The 19,811-nt window shown below is 41.2% G+C and overlaps 1 protein-coding gene across 1 annotated transcript; it reads left to right on the forward strand.

Moving 5' to 3' along the window:
- The first annotated feature begins 6,197 nt into the window (after positions 1-6,197).
- Positions 6,198-7,718, forward strand: LOC132305039 (uncharacterized). Its single transcript, XM_059802724.1, has 2 exons — positions 6,198-6,350; positions 7,137-7,718. The coding sequence occupies exons 1-2, from the start codon at positions 6,198-6,200 to the stop codon at positions 7,716-7,718; spliced, it is 735 nt and encodes a 244-aa protein (XP_059658707.1).
- Positions 7,719-19,811: the final 12,093 nt, after the last annotated feature.

Raw genomic sequence — 19,811 nt, forward strand, 5'->3', positions numbered from 1 at the left:
AATGGAAGAAAATCATAGATCGTGGGTCTGGAAGTTGGAATTCGATAGTTTAGCATGAGACAAGTGTCTTGTAAGAAAGAAGTGGGCAGTTAGTTAAAAGGACATGGGTCCTTCTTGTAAGGCTTTGATCTATAAATAGTTTACTTAGGATTATGTTTCAAACTCTCTCAACGACATCAATCAACATTCAATACTTTGTACTTCAATTCATACAATTTTAATACAAGTTTATTTCAATTCCTTTACATCCATGCACTACTTACTTTTAGTATTGCATTTCAATTCATTAGATAGCATTGTAGTCTTAACTAAAAGTACTTTTATCGAAGGCAAATTCGAAACCTCATAATCACTTGATTGTTCCAAAAGAATCTTCATCTTTGTTCGACCTCTCTAAATCTTCCGAGATTCTGGCATGCCTGCACATTCCAAGTGCCCTAATTTTGTGGAAACAATAGGTGCAACTGATAATTGTTGAAAATGCAAACAAATAACACTAGCCTTTATGATTCATCACCCTAAAAATGCCAAGGCAAAGAAGGAGGATCCATCCTTGGTGGATCGAGGTGGAGCTAGGGGCCATGCCCACCAACACTTTTTTTAAAAAAATAAATTTCATTAGCACCCTTAACTACTATAATTATGAAAAATTTTAAAATTTCACTAGTTAACTTTGCTTATTTTAAAAAATGCTACTTTTTTCAAACTATTAGTACGTTTTTAAAACTAATTACAAATCTATACAAAAATACTATTTAGACTTTTTCATGGTTCAAAATACCCTTCTTCAGATAAAATGTGAAATTTCAATATTATCCTCGATAACTTTTGTTTTCTTTATTTTCAATTGGGCTCCTCTCTCCTCCATCTCTTTCTTTGCCGGCCGGCCTTCTCACTACCATCCTCAACTTCCTCAAATGCCCAGGGAAAAAAAAACTTCCTTAAATGGCTAAAACCCAAAATACAAAACCAAATGAAAAAACACATATCCGTGAACACCCATCACACCCACTTAGGCAAAAATCACAAACACACACACACAAAATCTTAAAATTTTAAGAATTACCCAACAACTAACAACCAGAACGAATTTCAGCAACTCTACCGGAAGACCCAACAGTGAGGTCGAAGTAACAACAATTAAGTTTAACATGGCGAGCACCATTGTCGGTGAACCCAGTTCAGTATGTATGATGGTGTTTGAATTTGGATGTGTAATTTGCAAGGTTAAGATGGTTTTGATGATATATTGTAGTGAAGTTGAAGCCCCAACATCAGGCACTAGTTTCGTAGTGCACCGAAGAAGCTGTCCTTCTTCAGTAAATGGGCTGCTTTCATTCCATAGCAAAAAAAAGCAATTTCCTGGACACGATGACCCAGTAGTTCTTGCTTCACAGACAACTTGTAAGTTCACTTCTTTTCTTTTCTTTTTTCATATAAAAATTATTATGTCAACATTTGTGAAATTTTATTATTCTTGTTTAATTTGATGGCTTTTTGATTTTATTGGGTTAAGTATCGTATGAAGATAGATTATTGTTTTGGCTAAGGCTTCTACGATCAATATGAAGTATTTACTTCAGTTTCATTTTGATTTCTAAGGAAAACTTATATGTGATTTCTTGATCCTCTGTCACTGTTAATGAAGTTAAAGCAGGACTGTTTGAACTATTCAAGAGTATTAGCAGTTCCTTGGTTGATGACGGACTAATAAACAAGGTAATGTACTAATGTTTATCAGTATTTCCTACCAAGACTATACCTAGTTTCGGTGAAGTCCACTCCACTTCCGGTGAGCTCTAAGCTTTTGTAAAACCCATTTCAGTTCAGTGAGCTCCAAGCTTCTGCAAAACCCATTCCAAATTGCTACTGAGCAGCAACCTCAATGACAACAACGAAGAGGATGGCTGTTGTGGAGGCCCTCATCACTGTTGATCCAAGGATAGCCATTAGTACGTTTGGAGCTCACCTGAAATGGGTCATCCAATGCTTGCTGGAAATGTTCTCTGTACTGTTTGTGGGTGTCACTTATTAGAAGCTAACATGGCACGTTAACAAGTCAATACAACCCTAGCCAAATCCTCCGTGGCAATTTGAAAAGTCAAAAGTCTCAAAGGACCAAACTTTGAGCACCCTAAGCCCTAGCATCGCTCCAGGCCCATCAAAAGTCTTGAAGGACCAAACTTCGTGCACCCTAACCCTTGGCATCGCCCCAGGCACATCAAGCCTCGAAAGATCAAACTTCGAGCACCCTAAGCCCTGGCATCGCTCCAGGCCCATCAAAAGTCTCAAAGGACCAAACTTCGAGCACCCAAAGCCCTAGCATCGCCCCAGGCCCATCAAGCCTTGAAAGATAAAACTTCAAGCACCCGAAGCCCTGGCATTGCTCTATGCCCATCAAGTCTCGAAAGATCAAACTTCGAGCACCCTAAGCCCTAGCATCGCTCCAAGCCCATCAAGCCTCGAAAGATCAAACTTCGAGCACCCTAAGCCCTGGCATCGCTCATGGCCCATCAAGCCTCGAAAAGCCAATCCTCGAGCACCCTAAGCCCTGGCATTGCTCCAGGCCCATCAAGCCTCGAGGAGCCAATCCTCGAGCACCCTAAGCCCTGGCACCGTTCCAGGCCCATCAAATTTCTCTTGAATACCTCGAGTCTTAGCGTTACGCCAGATAATATCACTTTGAAGGACTAGAGCCCTAGGGGGCTCGCCATTAAGGGATTGTTTATAGTACAAAATGAAGGTAGGTTCTTCGCGGTTATAGGGAATCTATGTTTGGGAAACTTGAAGGATCTTACATTGGTGGATGAGAAGTCAAGAGGTTCCTTCGCTCTCAGCAAGGCCCAATTAACAAGATGATGGGATTATACATGTCCTAACAACAAACCTTAAAATCACATTTAATGTTGTGTCAGGCTTGACCAACCGACGGCCAAGCAACATTTAATGCCCCTGATTAAGGGAGAAGTGACATGGCAAAGTAGGACAAGGCTCGAGGAAAGGATTAGACCCTTCAGACTCCTAAATCTCCAAGATTACTCACTTAATCCAGATCAGGAGTAATGCATGCAATGAACAATGCACGGAAGGGACCATTGGATAATAACCAATGAAATCCGGATCTATGAATAGTACTATCCTATGAAGGAATAACCAACCCAGATGAGGAAGCTGTCATGAGATATTGTATACTCGCCCTACCGCCATCTTTATCTTGATAGTTGGTCTTCTTCTCCTCCTCTTACACTGAGCATCTCCTCTGTTTTCCTTCGTATTTGTATTTCTAATATCACCATTATATTATTATTTACTTTTTAATTAAAAAGAACCCCTACATTTTGGCGACTCTACTAGGGATATCAGTACAAGCAGATGGAATCACAGGATATGCTAACTCACCATTCAGAGCCTTCTGTTGGGGGAGGTGGTGACGCTCCCCTCCAGTCTCAAGCGCTGTCACGTGTTTCCAATGTTCGTGCACCGCACATCACAATACTGGAGAGCTCAACAGCCCCTTCTGCCCATGAGGAGTTGTTACAGTCCAGCCATGACCTTAACGACCTCCTTGACAGACTGGAGGCCCTTATTATGGATAGTACATAGGCCAAAACTGCTTCCCCTGCCAGGGTAACCCTGCCCGAACACGACCATTCAGGTAGTTCATTTATTCATGTGCCACCACTGTGGTATCCACCAACGTAGGCCCAGGCAGCCCCAAAGCCCACCCCGGTTCAAGTATATCAATAAATCATGCTACGTGATTTCTTTATGAAGCATGCCCTGTCCACTGCAAGCGCATTAGTACTACGTACGGAGCCTCTATATCCAAAAAGACTCGGTCAAACTCCGTACCCATAGGGGTACATCATACCAAAGTTCCCCAAGTGTAATGGTGTCAAAGGGGATGCTGATGAGCACTTACAGAGATTCGTAGAGTCTATAGGCTAGCATAGCCATGACAAGGTCCTGCGCCTTCGAGAATTCTCCAAGTCCCTCACAGGGCTCGCTTACAGATGGTTTAGAAACCTCGAGCCAAACTAGATCACCACATGGCAACAGCTCTCTTAAAATTTCATGACAAGTTTGGCCAAGCCATCGAGAGGGTCACTACTCTCTCTCTCACTAAAGAAATGCAGAAGCACCACAAGGAGCACCTTAAGTTCATCTATCATTTCCAAGCACGCGTGAGGGAATGCTTTGAGGGAAGCAGCGAGAGAGACTTGGTTGACATCTGCATACAGGGCATGAACAGAATTTACAGAGTACACTTGGTCAATTTGGGACTCAACAGTTTCAGCAACCTTACCATAGCTGTGTGGAATATTTGCAAGGATCTCGCACCTCCCAGAGTAGAGGTCGCTAAACAGGTCACTCGCAAGGATACATCAGTCGCTTCTCGCAATGACAGGGCTAAGAAGCATCGAGAAGTAGATACAAAGGCTAAAAGGCCTCGAACTTAGCGAGCTGATGATCCACCCCCATTCCCAGTGTGTATGAAAGAAGTTGCCAACACCCTTGAACAATGGGTCAAGCATGGCGTAGTCATGCTACTTGTTCCTCACAAAGAGCTAACCGCACAAGATCGCGCCAGTCCAAATTTTTGCATCTTCCATCAAGCTACCACACATCTGAAAAACGCATGTAGAACTCTGAGGTGAATATTTCAGTAACAGCTTAAGGGTGGTGATCTCAAGTTGACCGCGCTGAAGGATGTGCGGCGCAATCCCTATCCTCGCCATTGCGGTGTGGCCGTGGTCAGGTATTACGATGAGCTAGAAGAAACCAATCCCATGCAGTCAAAGACTTAGGCACAATATACTGAAGAAGAGTGTTGTGTAGTAGTTTCATCAAGTTAGCACACCTCCTAGCAGTCCCCTTTGACTATTTCTTTCTTTGAATCTGATAAGAAAATGTCTACTCCTTAGAATCGTCCTCTCTATGTCACTGCGCAGGTCAATGGTAGGGAGTTTCGATACACTTATCTAGATAATGGATCCTCCATTAACATCATGCCATGGGTAACTTTTGAGAAAGACGATTTGCCCCAAGATCGCCTTGTCAAAGAGGCCATCGAAGTATATTGTTTCGACAATGAATCCCACCAAACCCTTGGTTATGTAAATGTCGATCTAGCGGTTGGCAAATTCCATGCTCCCACCAAGTTTCATGTCATTAAGGCCGACACCTCCTACCATGTGCTCCTTGAGTGGGCATGGATTCACCGTTTTGGCATAGTGGCCTCATCCTATCACCAATGTTTCAAAGGCATTTTGGGTAACAAAGTCATTACGGTCGCATGCTCAGATAAGCCTTTTGCTAAGCACGAGGCCTATTTTACTGAGGCCCTCTTCTTTAATGATTTAGACGATGAGGATGAAGAAGGAGAAACGCATATCATTTATACTCCATTGCCCAAATGGGAAGAGGTACAGCAAGGCATTTTTTACCCACCACAACCATACATTCCCCGCCGCAGCACAGAGGTCACTACCCCTTGGGAGTGCAAATGGATTCGGTTGTCGGATGGGCGATATGTTTACCTTTTATGATGGTGTGCTGGCTTAACTTCGGCGAGCCCAGTTGTTGAGCCCATAACTGTAAAAGATGAGTCACTGCCACTTCCAGATCTCGTAGAAATCAGTCTCGCCTCTACTGGGCAAGAGCCGCGGACTATTTTCATCTCTTCGCAACTGGACCCATCGTTACAAGATAATCTCATCTGTCTTTTGAAAGAATATTTCGACATCTTTGCTTGGACTTACAGTGAGATACCAGGGTTAAACCCCCAGCTTGTGACACATCATCTCAGTACCATGCCGGGCTCGCGCCCTATTAAACAAGCACCTCGAGTCTATCACCCAGAGCTCTAGCTTCAGATCAAGGCAAAAGTTGAAAACTAGCTTCTCACAGGTTTTATTAGACCTATCTTGCATCCCACTTGGCTGGCGAATATTATTCCCGTGAAGAAGAAGAATGGGCAAATCCGCATCTGTGTTGATTTTCGTGATCTTAACAGAGCATGCCCAAAAGATGATTTCCCTCTCCCTATCATTGACACGCTGGTTGATGTAACGGCCGGGCATTCCCTTTTTTCCTTTATGGATGGTTCCAGTGGCTACAATCAGATACGGATAACCGAAGAGGATACTCACAAAACTACATTTTGAATACCACTTGGCAACTTCCATTACACTGTGATGCCTTTCGGGTTGAAGAACGCCGGTGCCACATATCAGAGAGCTATGACTGCTATTTTTCATAATATGTTGCATCACACAGTGGAAGACTATGTCGATGACTTAGTGGTAAAGTCCAAACAGCGAGAAGACCACCTTCAAGATCTACGCCAAGTATTCAAAAGATGTCGCATGTACAACCTACGCATGAATCCCCTTAAATGTGCATTTGGGGTAAATCAAGGTAACTTTCTAGGTTTCTCAGTGCATCGTCAGTGGATCGATCTTGACCCCACTAAAGCTCGCGCAATTACAGACATGCCCCGCCCTTGCTTTTTCAAGAACCTCAAGAGTTTTTTGGGCAAAGTTTCATATTTGCGTCGGTTCGTACCGGCACAAGCAGAAGTCTCTCACCCTTTTAGCTCACTGATCAAAGGCAGTACTAAATTTGTATGGACAGCGACGCATCAAGCAGCCTTCAAGAAGATCAAAGCCATCCTTAGCTCCTCGACCACAATGCACCCACTAGTCAAAGAGCAGCCCCTGTTACTCTAACTCACCTCGACGAACAAGTCTGTCGATGCCCTCCTTGTGCAAGTAGTCGAGGGGCAGGAATACCTAATCTATTATCTCAGTCGACTTGTCCGAGAGGCTGAAACTCATTACTCTGCCATTGAATGCCACTGTCTAGAGCTTGTCTTTGTAGCACATAAATTCAGACATTATTTCATGGGCCACCCCATCCATTTGATCACACGATGTAACCTATATAGACACCTTCTCTCTAAGCCCATCATCTCTGGAAAGGCGTCATGATGGCTCATGGCCATCTCGGAGTTCAATATTACATGTTATGCACCGCGAGGTATCAAGAGCCAAGCTTTGGCCGATCTACTTGCCCAATTCCCAGAGTAGAAGCACTAACCCCTCGTCGATGCATTACCTCTTGACGAGCTCTAGGTGGCTGCCATACACAACAATCTTGGTGAGTGGCAACTCGCCTTCGACGAGTCCTCCACTAGTAAGGGGGGAGGAGTAGAGATCGTCCTCACATCTCCAACTCAACAAGTCATCGTGGCCTTTAAGCTCGCCTTTCATTTCTCGAACAATGAAGCTAAGTATGAAGCGCTAATTCTTGGCCTCCTCGTAGCCCTAGACAAGGGAATCTTGAGGCTTTACATCTATAGGGACTCCAAGCTAGTTATTAAGCAGGTGACTAGTGAGTATGCCATTCATGAACCTTCGCTCACATCTTATCGTACCATCATTCAAAAGCTCCTCACCAAATTCCCTTTCGTCCGATTTACATATGTACCTCGCTCTAGTAATAGATATCCAGACGCACTTGCAACATTGGCCTCTAAAATAACAATCGCAGATCACACGACTCAGGTCCACATTACCAAGTGCATCAATCTGGCTACCATCACTGAGCTTTTTCCAGCCATGTCTGTTTCAAACGATGACTGGCGAGCCCCAATCATTAATCAACTCAAACAAAGGGCAAGACTATTGCCAGTCATGCAATTGAAGTTATTCTAACTTTTGCAAGGGCTGCTATATTTCTACCTACCATACAGAATATTGGCCAGACATTTAGACACCTAAGAAGCCGAAGCAGCCCTCAAAGCAACTCATGAGCAACACTGTGCTACACCCCTTGCACTGTATCGACGACTCCAGCGTCCGGGTTACTATTGGCCAGATATGGCAGTATAGGCTAACGCCCTGCAGCGCACCTGTCCACAATGCCAACCCATGATGGACGAGACAAAGCCTTGTATTCTCAATGTGGCTAATTGGCGTCGCCCATTCATTGAGTTTCTCTCGCATGGCTCCCTTCCAGATGATAAATAAGCTACTGCAAGGATAAAGAGAAAGTCTGCACGATTTAAGCTTAAGAAGGGTAGCTTTTTTGCCATGCCTCAATGGTACGTATTTGCGATGCTTGTCTCACAGTAAGGCCATGGAAGTTCTCAAGAAGGCTCACTAATTGGAGCATCAGGGCTCGCGCAAGCTCTTCGTTCACTTGTTGAACAAAGGAGTTTATTGGCCCACCATGGAGCGCGATGCCAAGTCTCATGTACGGAAGTGCAAGCCCTTCTAGCACCATCATCATCAGATTCATACCCCAGCTACGCCCCTCCATCCCATTAAAGCCCCTTGGCCATTCCATACATGGGGACTAAATCTTATTAGACCAATCCATCCACCAGTGCGAGGTCATATGTGGATCCTAGTTGTAACCAAGTTCTTCACTAGGTGGATCGAGGCTATCCCTCTCAAGCATGCAACCGGTGGGGCCATCGCTGCTTTCATACAGGAGAATATCATTTGTCGCTTTGGGATTCCTCAGTGCCTTCTTACCGACAATGGTACTCCTTTTCATAGCTAGCTACGCATCCACTGCATATACGCACCCTAACCAACGAGCCTGAGACTCAAGCTCATCTCGTGGTACCATAACCATATATCTAAAGTCTGTCCAAAACTAGAGTATGTCATTCAATTATTCATTGAGCTGACATATGATATACAATCCAGTTAGTCACTTAACTTATTCAGTTGATATGACTTCACTACAACCAACTAATCCAGGAAGTCATTCAACTTAGTTAGTTGATCTGACTTAAAACATAATTAAGATTTAATATTTTACAATCCATTCCTTTATTCAAATAGGTTAGGTCTTAGCGTTTTGAGCTAAACAATCCCTAGTATGCCACCGTCCCATACCGGTGCATACAATCCTCAACACCCATGTAAATTACAAAACATAAATAATAGTTCAGCAATTTACAGTCCAAAACCATAATCCAGATAATTGCAAAATAATGTTAAATATTTCAACAATTAAAATACAAGCGTTAATCCATGTAATTTGCAGAAAAGAGTTTAGTATTTCAACAATTAACATCCAGAGCATGCATAGATCAAATCTAATAAATAAATGACCCTATCATGCTTTCAAAATAAGATTTATAATCATACTATATCCCATTAAATTGCTAAAATTAACCTAAGCAATTAATTTCCTTCCATCCGTTAACAGCATAAAAAGTGCATAAATTTTATATTGTTCGTCCCATTAACTTAGAGGTAAAGCTTATTCAATTAGACGTCTTAATAACACCCAAAATTAAATACTTAATCCCTCTGTGAAGTCCCAGAATTAAGCAAAACAGTTCAAACACTCAAACAGTGTCAAACAGTGCGTCAAAAAAATTTCAGAAAATGCAAAATTGAGAGAGCCTACTCCATGAACTTGGGAGCAGGCTCCCTAATCCATGGAGCCATCTCCATGCCTCTTGGATCCGCCTCTAAGGGTGTGGGAGCCGAATCCCACTTCCAGGGAGTCGGCTCTCTCCCCCTCTAAGAGCCTCTGGTCCAATTTTCCTCCGTTTCTGACCGTCTGCTTCGTCTCCGGCCGCTTCCAACCTTACTGTTTTTCATCTAAACTGAACCTAAGGGTCTTATATCTCATCTAGTATTATTCCAAACCTTGGTTTATAACAGTAAGACTCAACAACAATGATTAAAACGGTAGCGACTTGTTATGCTAAAAACAAACAATAAACTCCATACATGTAAGACTTAATTCAGATAAATTCAACAGACAACAGATAATCAATTTAACATATAATAATCATGCAAGATTCAATAAATGTCTAATTAATCTCTTAGAGACTATCTACGTGCACGGAACACAGGCCAATGGGAGAGAGGAAGAAAAGAACTTGCCTGTGATTTCAGTTCTGAAATCTCGGCGTCATCTCTAAGTTTCCGGCAATTCTGAATACCGTCAAGCCTCCTATTACTCCGGCTCAAATCCACGATCAACCTCATTGGTCCTCTCTATTTTCCTCTTAAGCCACTCTCTGTCTCTCTCTAATTCTATGATTCGTGAATAGGGTTTTTCTAACCCTAGTAGACGTATTATTCTATATATAAAGGCTAAAACAAAACCCTAATTAAATCCTAGTCGGCCCATAGAACAAAACCTAAGTTATAATCTATGTTGGCTACACAAACATGACTTCTAAAAGAAAACCCTAAGTAAATAACGTATTTAAATACTCATTTAACTTATGTACATAATTAAACAACTATAATAAATCAATTAAAGACACATAATAAATAAAAATAATTTTCCAAATAAATCAAATAATTCAATTAAATCAAATAATCCAAATAATTCAACTAATTCAAATAATTCAACTAATTCAAATAATAACAATTAATTCAAATAACCAAGCAACAAAATAATTAAATAATTAAAAATACAAGAAAATACTTAATTAAAATACTAGGACTATCCTTTTAAAATTAGGGGTATTACACTTCTGTAGGAGTTTTGGACCACGAAAATAGAGTTGTTGGAAGGCTATAGTTGCTTATTAATGGCTTGATACAATGTATTATCTCATATCTCATATTATAAGACATTTCTAGTGAGAGAAATATTGTTCTAGAGGGCTTGTGAGTTATTTTTTTGGCTGCTAAGGGTGAAAATGGAGTGGAGGATCTCATCCACACCTTGTTCCTTTGCATCCATAGGTAACTAACTCCCTTTCTAGAGAGGTGATGAAGCCCTTCCTTGTAAGCATGCCTTAGATTTGGTTTAATTTGGGGAATGATGTATATATGTGGTTGTTTCATAATGTAGAGCTTTGCACTTGATGTAATGGACCTAAATTTCTATAAATGATCATGTTAAATCTATTATCTTCTCTTAGATTGTATGTTCTCATGGTTGTATGGCTTGCATTTTCATAGTGATAATGAAAATAAGATTGTGGAATGGTTTTAATGGCATGTTATTTGAGAAGCTTGATAGTCCATGGCTTAGGTCCTTCCTTTGATGGTCTATTCTTGATTTTCAACTTCATGTGCTTTTATCATTTGATTGAAGTTTTGATAGTCTCTAGGGCTTCATGTGATTTTTAATTTCATGTCCTTTGATGTCTAAGGCTACACCCTAGTTTAGGTAGTTCAAGCATGTAAAATTTTGATAGGTTATTCTTGCCTCTTGATTTCATGAATTTCTTGAAGATAATGTAGCCACCATGTGTTGCTACATATCATGGCCACTTATATATGTTGTTTCCCCAAGTTAATCATCATCTAGCATGTTTATATGGTTGGTAGTTGATTCACTTCCTTTGTCCTCTCTACCTAAATTTTTTTCCTCTTAATTTCCTTCAATTTATTGTTTTATGCAATCTTTAATTCCAAGTACCAAGTGACAAACCAAACAAAAACCCTACACCCCCTTCATCAAACTAAGTGATTTTAAAGACCTTGGTTGCCATAAACTAGCAATCTTTGTGGTTCAACTTACCCGTACGATAGCCCTATTTTACAATGATTTGTGCTATTGCAAATGGTTGATTATAATTGGTAAGCATTCATCAACCGACCAATTTTTGGCGCCGTTGCCGGGGATTGCAAACGGTTTTGTAACCGAGGTTCAAAGATTAACTTGGGTTTGATTGTGAATATTGTGTTTTGTGGATATTTTCTTGTTGGTTTCGATTAATTTATGTTTTAAGTATGCTTGTGAGACTCTAGGGACTCGAGGCTTGCCGAGGGAAAGCTAAAAAATTCGTAAGTCTAGAGGACTCCCGGTAAGTTTTTCAAAGTTCTAGTCTCAACAATTATGGAATATCTTGCATGAGTTTAACTTAGTAATATTTAACTTGTGAAGCCCTTGTCGAGGATATTCCTGTTTTACTGTTTTACAAAGCACCGGTCCTTATCGTGGCCATTTATTTTCTGTCTTGTCGATAATTGAGGCTAAGGCTTGTCACCCCAAATGTAGAGACTTCTTATGAGCCTAAGGCTCTGTTTCCTCAACGTCTCCGAGAGTTGACACATTTTGGGAACAAAAGTTGTAAAATTCAGGACGTGGGACGTCTTTAAGCAAGTAAAGATCAACCTACCTCTCTTGGATGCTATCAAGCAAATTCCTCCATATACCAAATTTCCTAAGGATTTGTGCACTCAAAAGCGCACTTCCAAAAGTCATTAACCGAAGAAGGTAAGGCTAACTGAACAAGTAAGTGCAATAATTCAACACAGCACTCCTCCAAAGTATAAGGATCCGGGTGCCCCGACAATCTCGTGTGTCATTGGTGACAACAAGATAGAGAGGGCCTTCCTTGACTTAGGGGTGAGTGTGAACTTGATTCCATATTCAGTTTACTTACAACTCAGGTTGGGAGATCTTAAGCCAACCTCCGTGGTCTTGCAGCTTGCCGATAGATCAGTCAAGTACCCATGGGGCATTCTTAAAGATGTCATCATCAAAATGGACAAATTCTACTTCCCGGTAGACTTTGTGGTTCTTGACTGATGAGCACTGAAAAGTGCGTATTTAAACCCCTTAAGCTTAGGCATTCTAGTACCTTTATCTATCTTACTTTACCGTTTTAGATTGATTTCGTATTATTTCAATTTTCAGGTACTTATCCCGAAAATAAGCTAACTCAGCCAAATAAGAGCTTAATTGAAGCAATTCTGAGATTAAACAAAGAAAGGAGCAAAGTGGAGAAAGAAAGAAGCAAAATGAAGCAAAGCAGCAAGTTGGATCGATCCAAGTCCAAGGTTCGATCAATCGAACATTGATCGATCTCAGCACTTCAAGATAGATCCAAGCCTTGACCCCAAAGCACTTAAGTCCAAAAGTTCGATGAATCCAACATCATTCTTCGATCGATCGAACACGTTTGTCCTTATCCAAATGATTGATCCTATCCACAGCTGTACCACCCACTAACCACTTTTGTCCTTTTCCCATAAATATCTCGGATTTGTCTCTTTCCAAAAAGCTCAGCCAGTTGGATCGATCCAGCCTAAGTTTGATTGATCTCACTTACTTTCGATTGATCGAACTTCCTCCAGTGCGAAAAAGTTAAAATTCTATCTCATTGAAAGTTGTCCTTTATCCAATCATTAGGGAATATTGTGTACACGACCCTAGCTCATTTTGGGTGTCATTTTGACCTACCTATATAAGGATAAGGATTGCTTTTTCAAGGGGGGCGAATATTATTTTTTTTTCATATCATCTCTTGGAGAAAAAGTTTAGAGGAGGAGAAGGCTAGAGACACCATTGGAGATCTTCATCAACAAGGAGCAACCTCTTCCATGGAGTTAGCCCTTGAGGGTTGGAGCATCATCACCATGAGTGGCTAGACATCTTCTTGGGGCTAGAGTTAGCCCCAAGCATGCTTTCTATATCTTAATCTTGTGTATTATTGAGGGATTAGTGTTGTAATTAATGTTTTGACACTTTGATATATATAGATCTTGTTTAATCAATGATTTATGTGGTTTAATGCTTCCAATTGATCATTTCATTCTATCCATATGTCTATGTATGTTAGAATAGATGTTCATGTGCTTATTTCTAGATTTTGAGTTGTTGATGCATGTCTATGTGTATTGATGCCATAAATTTAAAGGTTGTCAAAACATAGTGCTTAAAGGAATGTTCATGTGATTCTCTAGATGGTTTATGCTCATATCTTGATGGATTATGTCTCCTTCTTAGCTAAATTAGTTTAATTTCAATGGCTGAATTGTAGTTTAGTGATAGTATAATATTAGATGGGAAGACAATCCATGCTAGTTGTTTGATGCTCCTTACTTTTGAATGCAAGTAGCATATGCCTCTAATTTTGTGTTATGCATGGTTGTGAGTTCAATAAAAAGGATCAATGATTTGCTAGTATGTTGTTCTTTTCACATGCTATTTAGACAATATATACTTAATTGCTAGATATATTGTGCTTTTCACATGTTGGTTGGACAATGTATGCTTAATTAGTCATCCTTGTTTGTTGAATCAACCAAATACACACACACCAATATTGCAACACCCTAATTGCCCTCATTAATCACTTGTCAATAATATAGAAATGCATTGCTTGGTGGTGATCTCTAAACCCCAAGATTTTTCTCTCTCTCTTACTTACTCTCCATTGCATTCAATTACTTAGTCTAATTTAGTTGCTCTCTAATCTAATCAACTAACCAATCAATTGTTTGATCACTCGACCTACTAACCCTAATAGCGATTCCACAATCAACTCCAACTCCAATCCCTTAGGACGATCCCTACTCGCCCTAGCTATGTTTATAGTGAAAGGTAGTAGTGGCTTTTATAAATGTAGAACTTGGCCCTTGCTTAAATTGCACGCTTCTCCAAGCTTGTGGTCACCGCGACCTACAATACTTAAAGGACCAACATTGACATTGAACCGGTCCATGATCAAAAGAAACATATTCCCGTGATCCTCGGTAGGCCTTTCTTAGCTACGGCTAATGCTTTGATAAATTGCCGAACCGGGGTGATGGATATCGCCTTTGGAAATATGCAAGTCAAACTCCATATTTTCTATGCAACTCAACATCCTTCCGAAGAGAATGATTATTTTCTCATTGATGTGGTCGAAGAATCTCTCCCCTTTATTCCAAGCAAGGATCTTCTTGAAACTTGCATGTCTCACTTTGATTATGCAAACTTTGATATCAATCAATCCATCGAAGAAGTAAATTCTTTGCTCGACATTGGTGCTATAATGGACTTTCCTCTTTGGAAAGTGCTAAGAGAACCACTTCCTTAACTTTTCACTACTCCTCCGGTCGCTTCCTTGAAATCTCCACCATAACTTGAGTTAAAGCCGCTCCTGGTCCACCTCAAGTATGTGTTTCTTGGTACAAATAAAACTCTTCCAGTTATCATTACATCGAACCTTTTAAAAGACCAAGAAAATAGCCTCTTAGCGGTGCTACAAGACCACAAAGAAGCTATTGGCTGGGCAGTGGCTGATTTAAAAGGATTCGACCCTTCTATTTGTATGCATCGCATTCATATGGAGGACGACGCAAAACCTTCTAGAGAGGTGCAGCACCGGTTGAATCCAAACATGAAGGAAGTGGTCATGAAAGAAGTGATCAAGCTATTAGATGCGGCAATCATCTACCCCATCTCTGATAGCAAGTGGGTGAGCCCCACTCAAGTTGTTCCCAAGAAATCCGGCCTCACCGTTGTTAAAAATTCATCGCGAGAGCTCATGCCATAACGTACTACCACCGGGTGGCATGTGTACGTTGACTACCGGAAACTCAATTCTACCACTAAGAAGGATCATTTCCTACTCCCATTCATTGATCAAATCCTAGAGAGGCTTACCGGCCAAAGCTACGACTGTTTCCTTGATGGTTACTCCGGCTATAACCAAGTGGCAATTGATCCTCAAGATCAAGAGAAGACCACATTCACATGTCCCTTTAGAACATTTGCTTATAGAAGCATGCCCTTTGGGCTATGCAATAGGCCGGTAACTTTCCAAAGCTGCATAATGTCTATATTTTCTGATATGGTTGAAAATTTCTTAGACATATTCATGGATGATTTTTCCGTCTTTGGATCTTCCTTTGACTCATGTCTCCAAAATCTATCCCTTGTGCTTCAAAGATGCAAGGAGACAAATCTTATTCTAAGTTGGAAAAAGAGTCATTTCATGGTCCAAGAGGGCATTGTCTTGGGGCATGTTATTTATAAAAGGAGAATTGAGGTTGACAAGGCTAAAGTTGAATTAATCTCTAACTTTCCTCCTCCAAATTCTTTCCGACAAATCCGTTCCTTTCTTGGTCATGCCAGCTTTTATCGCCGCTTCATCAAAGATTTTAGCAAAGCCCTTATGTAATCTTCTTGCCAAGGATATTCCCTTTAATTTTGATGAAGCTTGTTTGGAAGCTTTTAAGAAGCTCCGTACTCTCCTTTCTTCAACCCTAATTATGAAACCACCTAACTGGTCTCTCCCATTTGAGATCATGTGTGATGTATCCGATTATGCATTGGGTGCGGTTTTAGGCTAGCGTGTGGACAAGTTACCACATGTTATTTATTATGCTAGCAAAACTCTATCTGATGCTCAATTGAATTACACCACCATAGAAAAAGAGTTGCTAGCCGTGGTGTATGCCTTCGATAAATTATATTCTTACCTTCTTGGATCCAAGGTCATTGTCTTTTCAGACCATGCCGTTCTAAGGCATTTGCTCGCCAAAAAAGAGACCAAACTCCATCTAATTCGATGGATACTCTTACTCCAAGAGTGTGACATTGAAATTCGGGATAAAAAAGGGACAGACAATGTCGTTGCTGACCATCTCTCTTGACTACTCATTGAGAAATCTTCTAAATTTGCTGCAGTTCGTTATTCCTTTCTGGATGTGCAACTATTTCAGAGTTCTCAATAAATTATCCCATAGTTTGCGGATATTGCCAACTACCTTACGGTAGGAAAAATTCTAACCAAATGGTCAAAACAAAAGAAAGACCGGTTCTTCTCCCAAGTCAAACATTTCTTTTGGGAAGATCCGGAATTATTAAAGTATTGCCCGGACCAAATCATCCGGCGATACATTCCAAAACTAAATTCTCAAGTATCCTAAATTTTTGCCACACTCTTGCATGTGGCAGACACTTCGGTGCCAAGAAAACTGCTGACAAAGTCGTTCAAACCGAATTTTATTGGCCCTCTTTGTTTCGGGATGCTTACAATTTCTGCAAGTCATGTGAGCATTGCCAAAAGCTCGGATCCATGTCAAGGAAATACATAATGCCCCTTACCTCCATCTTAATTATAGAAATTTTCGATGTGTGGGGAATTAACTTCATGGGACCGTTTCCATCTTCTTATGGCAATGAGTATATTCTTGTAGCGGTGGATTACGTGTCAAATAGGTTGAGGCGAAAGCTACCAAAACCAATGATCATAAAGTTGTGATCAAGTTTGTTCAATCAAACATCTTCAATCGGTTTGGTATGCCTAAGCCATCATCAGTGACGGAGGTTCTCATTTCTGTAATCACTACCTCAAATCCGTCCTTCTTAAATATTTTGTCACTCATTAGGTTGCCACACCTTACCACCCTCAAATGAGTGGTCAAGTGAAAGTATCTAATCGTGAGATCAAGCATATTCTAGAAAAAATGGTTCGACTGGACCGCAAAGATTATTCATTGAGACTAAAAGATGCGTTTTTGGCCTACCGGACAGCGTATAAGACAGCCATTGGCATGTCACCATATCGACTTGTCTTTGGCAAAGCTTATCATCTTCCAGTTGAGTTTGAGCACCGTACTTTTTGGGCTATAAAACGGTTCAATTTTGATCTTAAACAAGCCGGCTCTGCCCACAAATTGCAACTCAATGAACTTAAGGAAATTCAAAATGATGCATATGAAAGCGCCAAAATCTATAAGGCAAAGACTAAAGTATTTCATGACAAGCACATTTTTAGCAAGTCTTTTGCCCCTGGATAGAAAGTTTGGCTTTTCAATTCTAGGTTGCGACTTTTTCCTGGTAAACTCCGTTTGTAGTGGGATGGTCCATATGTTTATCTCATCCGTCTTTCCTCATGGTGCCGTTGAACTGCATGATCCCACAAATGGATCTCTCTTTAAGGTTAATGGCCAACGGCTTAAGCCTTATGTTGATGGCATAGTCCCTATCCAAAAAGTAAAGAAAGTCCTATTGACGAACCCAATTTACGAGGACTGATGTGGCGTCATGGTTTGTCTAGCGATTAACATTAAATTTAGCACTCTTGGGAAGCAATTCTTTCAACTTCCAAGCTTCCCTCTCTCAAGTTGCCTTAGCCAAGATTTTTTGGAAATTAGCTAAGTATAGCCAAAATGTGAACTTTCTCGGAACTATCTCGAAATGCAATCCAAAAGTCACTTTAGGCTTACTTAGTCATTTTAAGGTCTCAGTACCATTTTTAGAATTTTTCAAGATCGTTTCGGCAATTTTCTCAAAAATCCAAAAAATCACGGGAAATTCGGACCCCAAAATTAACACTTGGGCAAATGAGCTCCGAATCCCGTTCTGAGGGTTATACAAGGTGTCTAGGGTCCATAGGAGCTTAAGTTTCTAATTAGAGAATTTTTGGACCCCAGCCCGGCCTTCATTCGGCCAAAATACCAAGGCAGAATCTGGCCAAAATTGCGGGCGCTCGCCAATGCTTCGGCCCTTCATAAAAGGGCCATTTCAAGGCCCAATTCAAATTGTTTATACTCCCTCCCTCTTATTCCAGTGATTCCAGCACTCCCTTACCCTCTCAACACTTCATTTCTAACTTCTATCTCTTCCTCTCCCATCTCCATCATCCTTCTACCCAACCCACTTCTCTCATCCTTATCATTCCATCCATCTCTCACCAAGCAAGAGGGATTGTATTAGTTCCTCCTTCACCTTGGGTAAGTTTCTAGCACCCTCTTTTTCTTCCAATTTTTTTATCATGTGGAGGCTGGGATTGATTGTCTAGAGGTGTCATAGTTGTTGGGGGCTTGTAGTTTGTCAATTGCAGGTCAAATTTTCTTCAATCTAATCACTTCCTTGCCTGTTGTAATTTTTTCTTGCACACCAGGTGTTCAATAAATTGTGTAAGCCAACTTCTTCTTCCAAATGGTGCCTAAAACCTCCTCCAAGTGTGCTTGCTCCTCCGAGGGACCATTCGAGGAAGCTCCCACGCCAAATTGGGCTGAGTGGCCCATTGAAACCGAGGCCAAATTTGTCATGAAAGATGGCTTCAAAGAAAATCAGAAAATGGTGTGGGCTGTCCAAGAGTTGAAGGACCGTGGCCTAAAAGCTTTATTCAAACCACGCGCTAACTCTTTCTATCCACGCATCGTCCACTAGTTCTATTCCAACATGTTTTATACATGTGTAGAGCCAGAGGTTATTAAGACCACCATTGATGGCGCCGCTTTTGAATTTAGCATTCATGACCTTACCATGGCCTTGGAATGTCCATTGGCATCTCCGGTGAATGAACTAGGCCAGCCTCTATATGATGGCCCTCCAGCTGAGCAGAAATTGTCGACGAAATTTGCCACAACCATTATACCGGCAATAAAAAATGGAGTACAAATAAGTCATACCTTCCGTGCCAGCTCTGGTTCATAGACTCTGTCATTGCCAAAAATGTCCTTTCCGTTCCTAAGCATTCTGAGAGTAAAGGGTTTTTTCTACACACCCTTTATGCCGCTGAGAAGGGACATTAGTTTTGCATCCCGCAGCTCATCTGGGACCAGCTTCTCAAGGTCCACAATGATCTTTTTGTGATGCAGTGTGATAATGCACTCATTTGGGCACTTCTTTTTCCGTACTTGGTCACTAAGCTCCTCAAGATTAAGAAGTTCAAGGTCCCCCAAAAAGAAGAGAAGAACACCGAGGTATTTCTTTTTGACCTTGGTGCATGAAAGTCGAGCACTGTCTAGCTTAAGACTTCTTGTCAAGCCCGCATTGGTGGTGTGTTTGATTGGGGAGGTCCAGTTGCTCCTGTTGCTCCTGCGCCAGCTACTCCCGCACCTGTTGTGCCACCACCACCTGCTATGTCCCGTGCCGACTACGACTCTCTCAGCACCCGTCTTGATACCATTCAGCTGCGAGTCGAGACCATGGAGGGCACCCTTGTGGACCTTAGTAAGGAGACTATGGAGGGACAACAGCTATTACAGGCCATGCTGTAATCTTTGATTAACCGACCTCCTAACGGCGCCGGTGGTGTATCCTCTACTCCGATGATGTAGTGACTTTATGCTTTCCGTTCCTAT

This window comes from Cornus florida, unplaced genomic scaffold, assembly GCF_030987335.1.
Source record: "Cornus florida cultivar Cherokee Brave unplaced genomic scaffold, ASM3098733v1 CherokeeBrave_3.0.0_Hap2_Chr04, whole genome shotgun sequence".
In the NCBI taxonomy this organism is placed as follows: Eukaryota; Viridiplantae; Streptophyta; class Magnoliopsida; order Cornales; family Cornaceae; genus Cornus; species Cornus florida.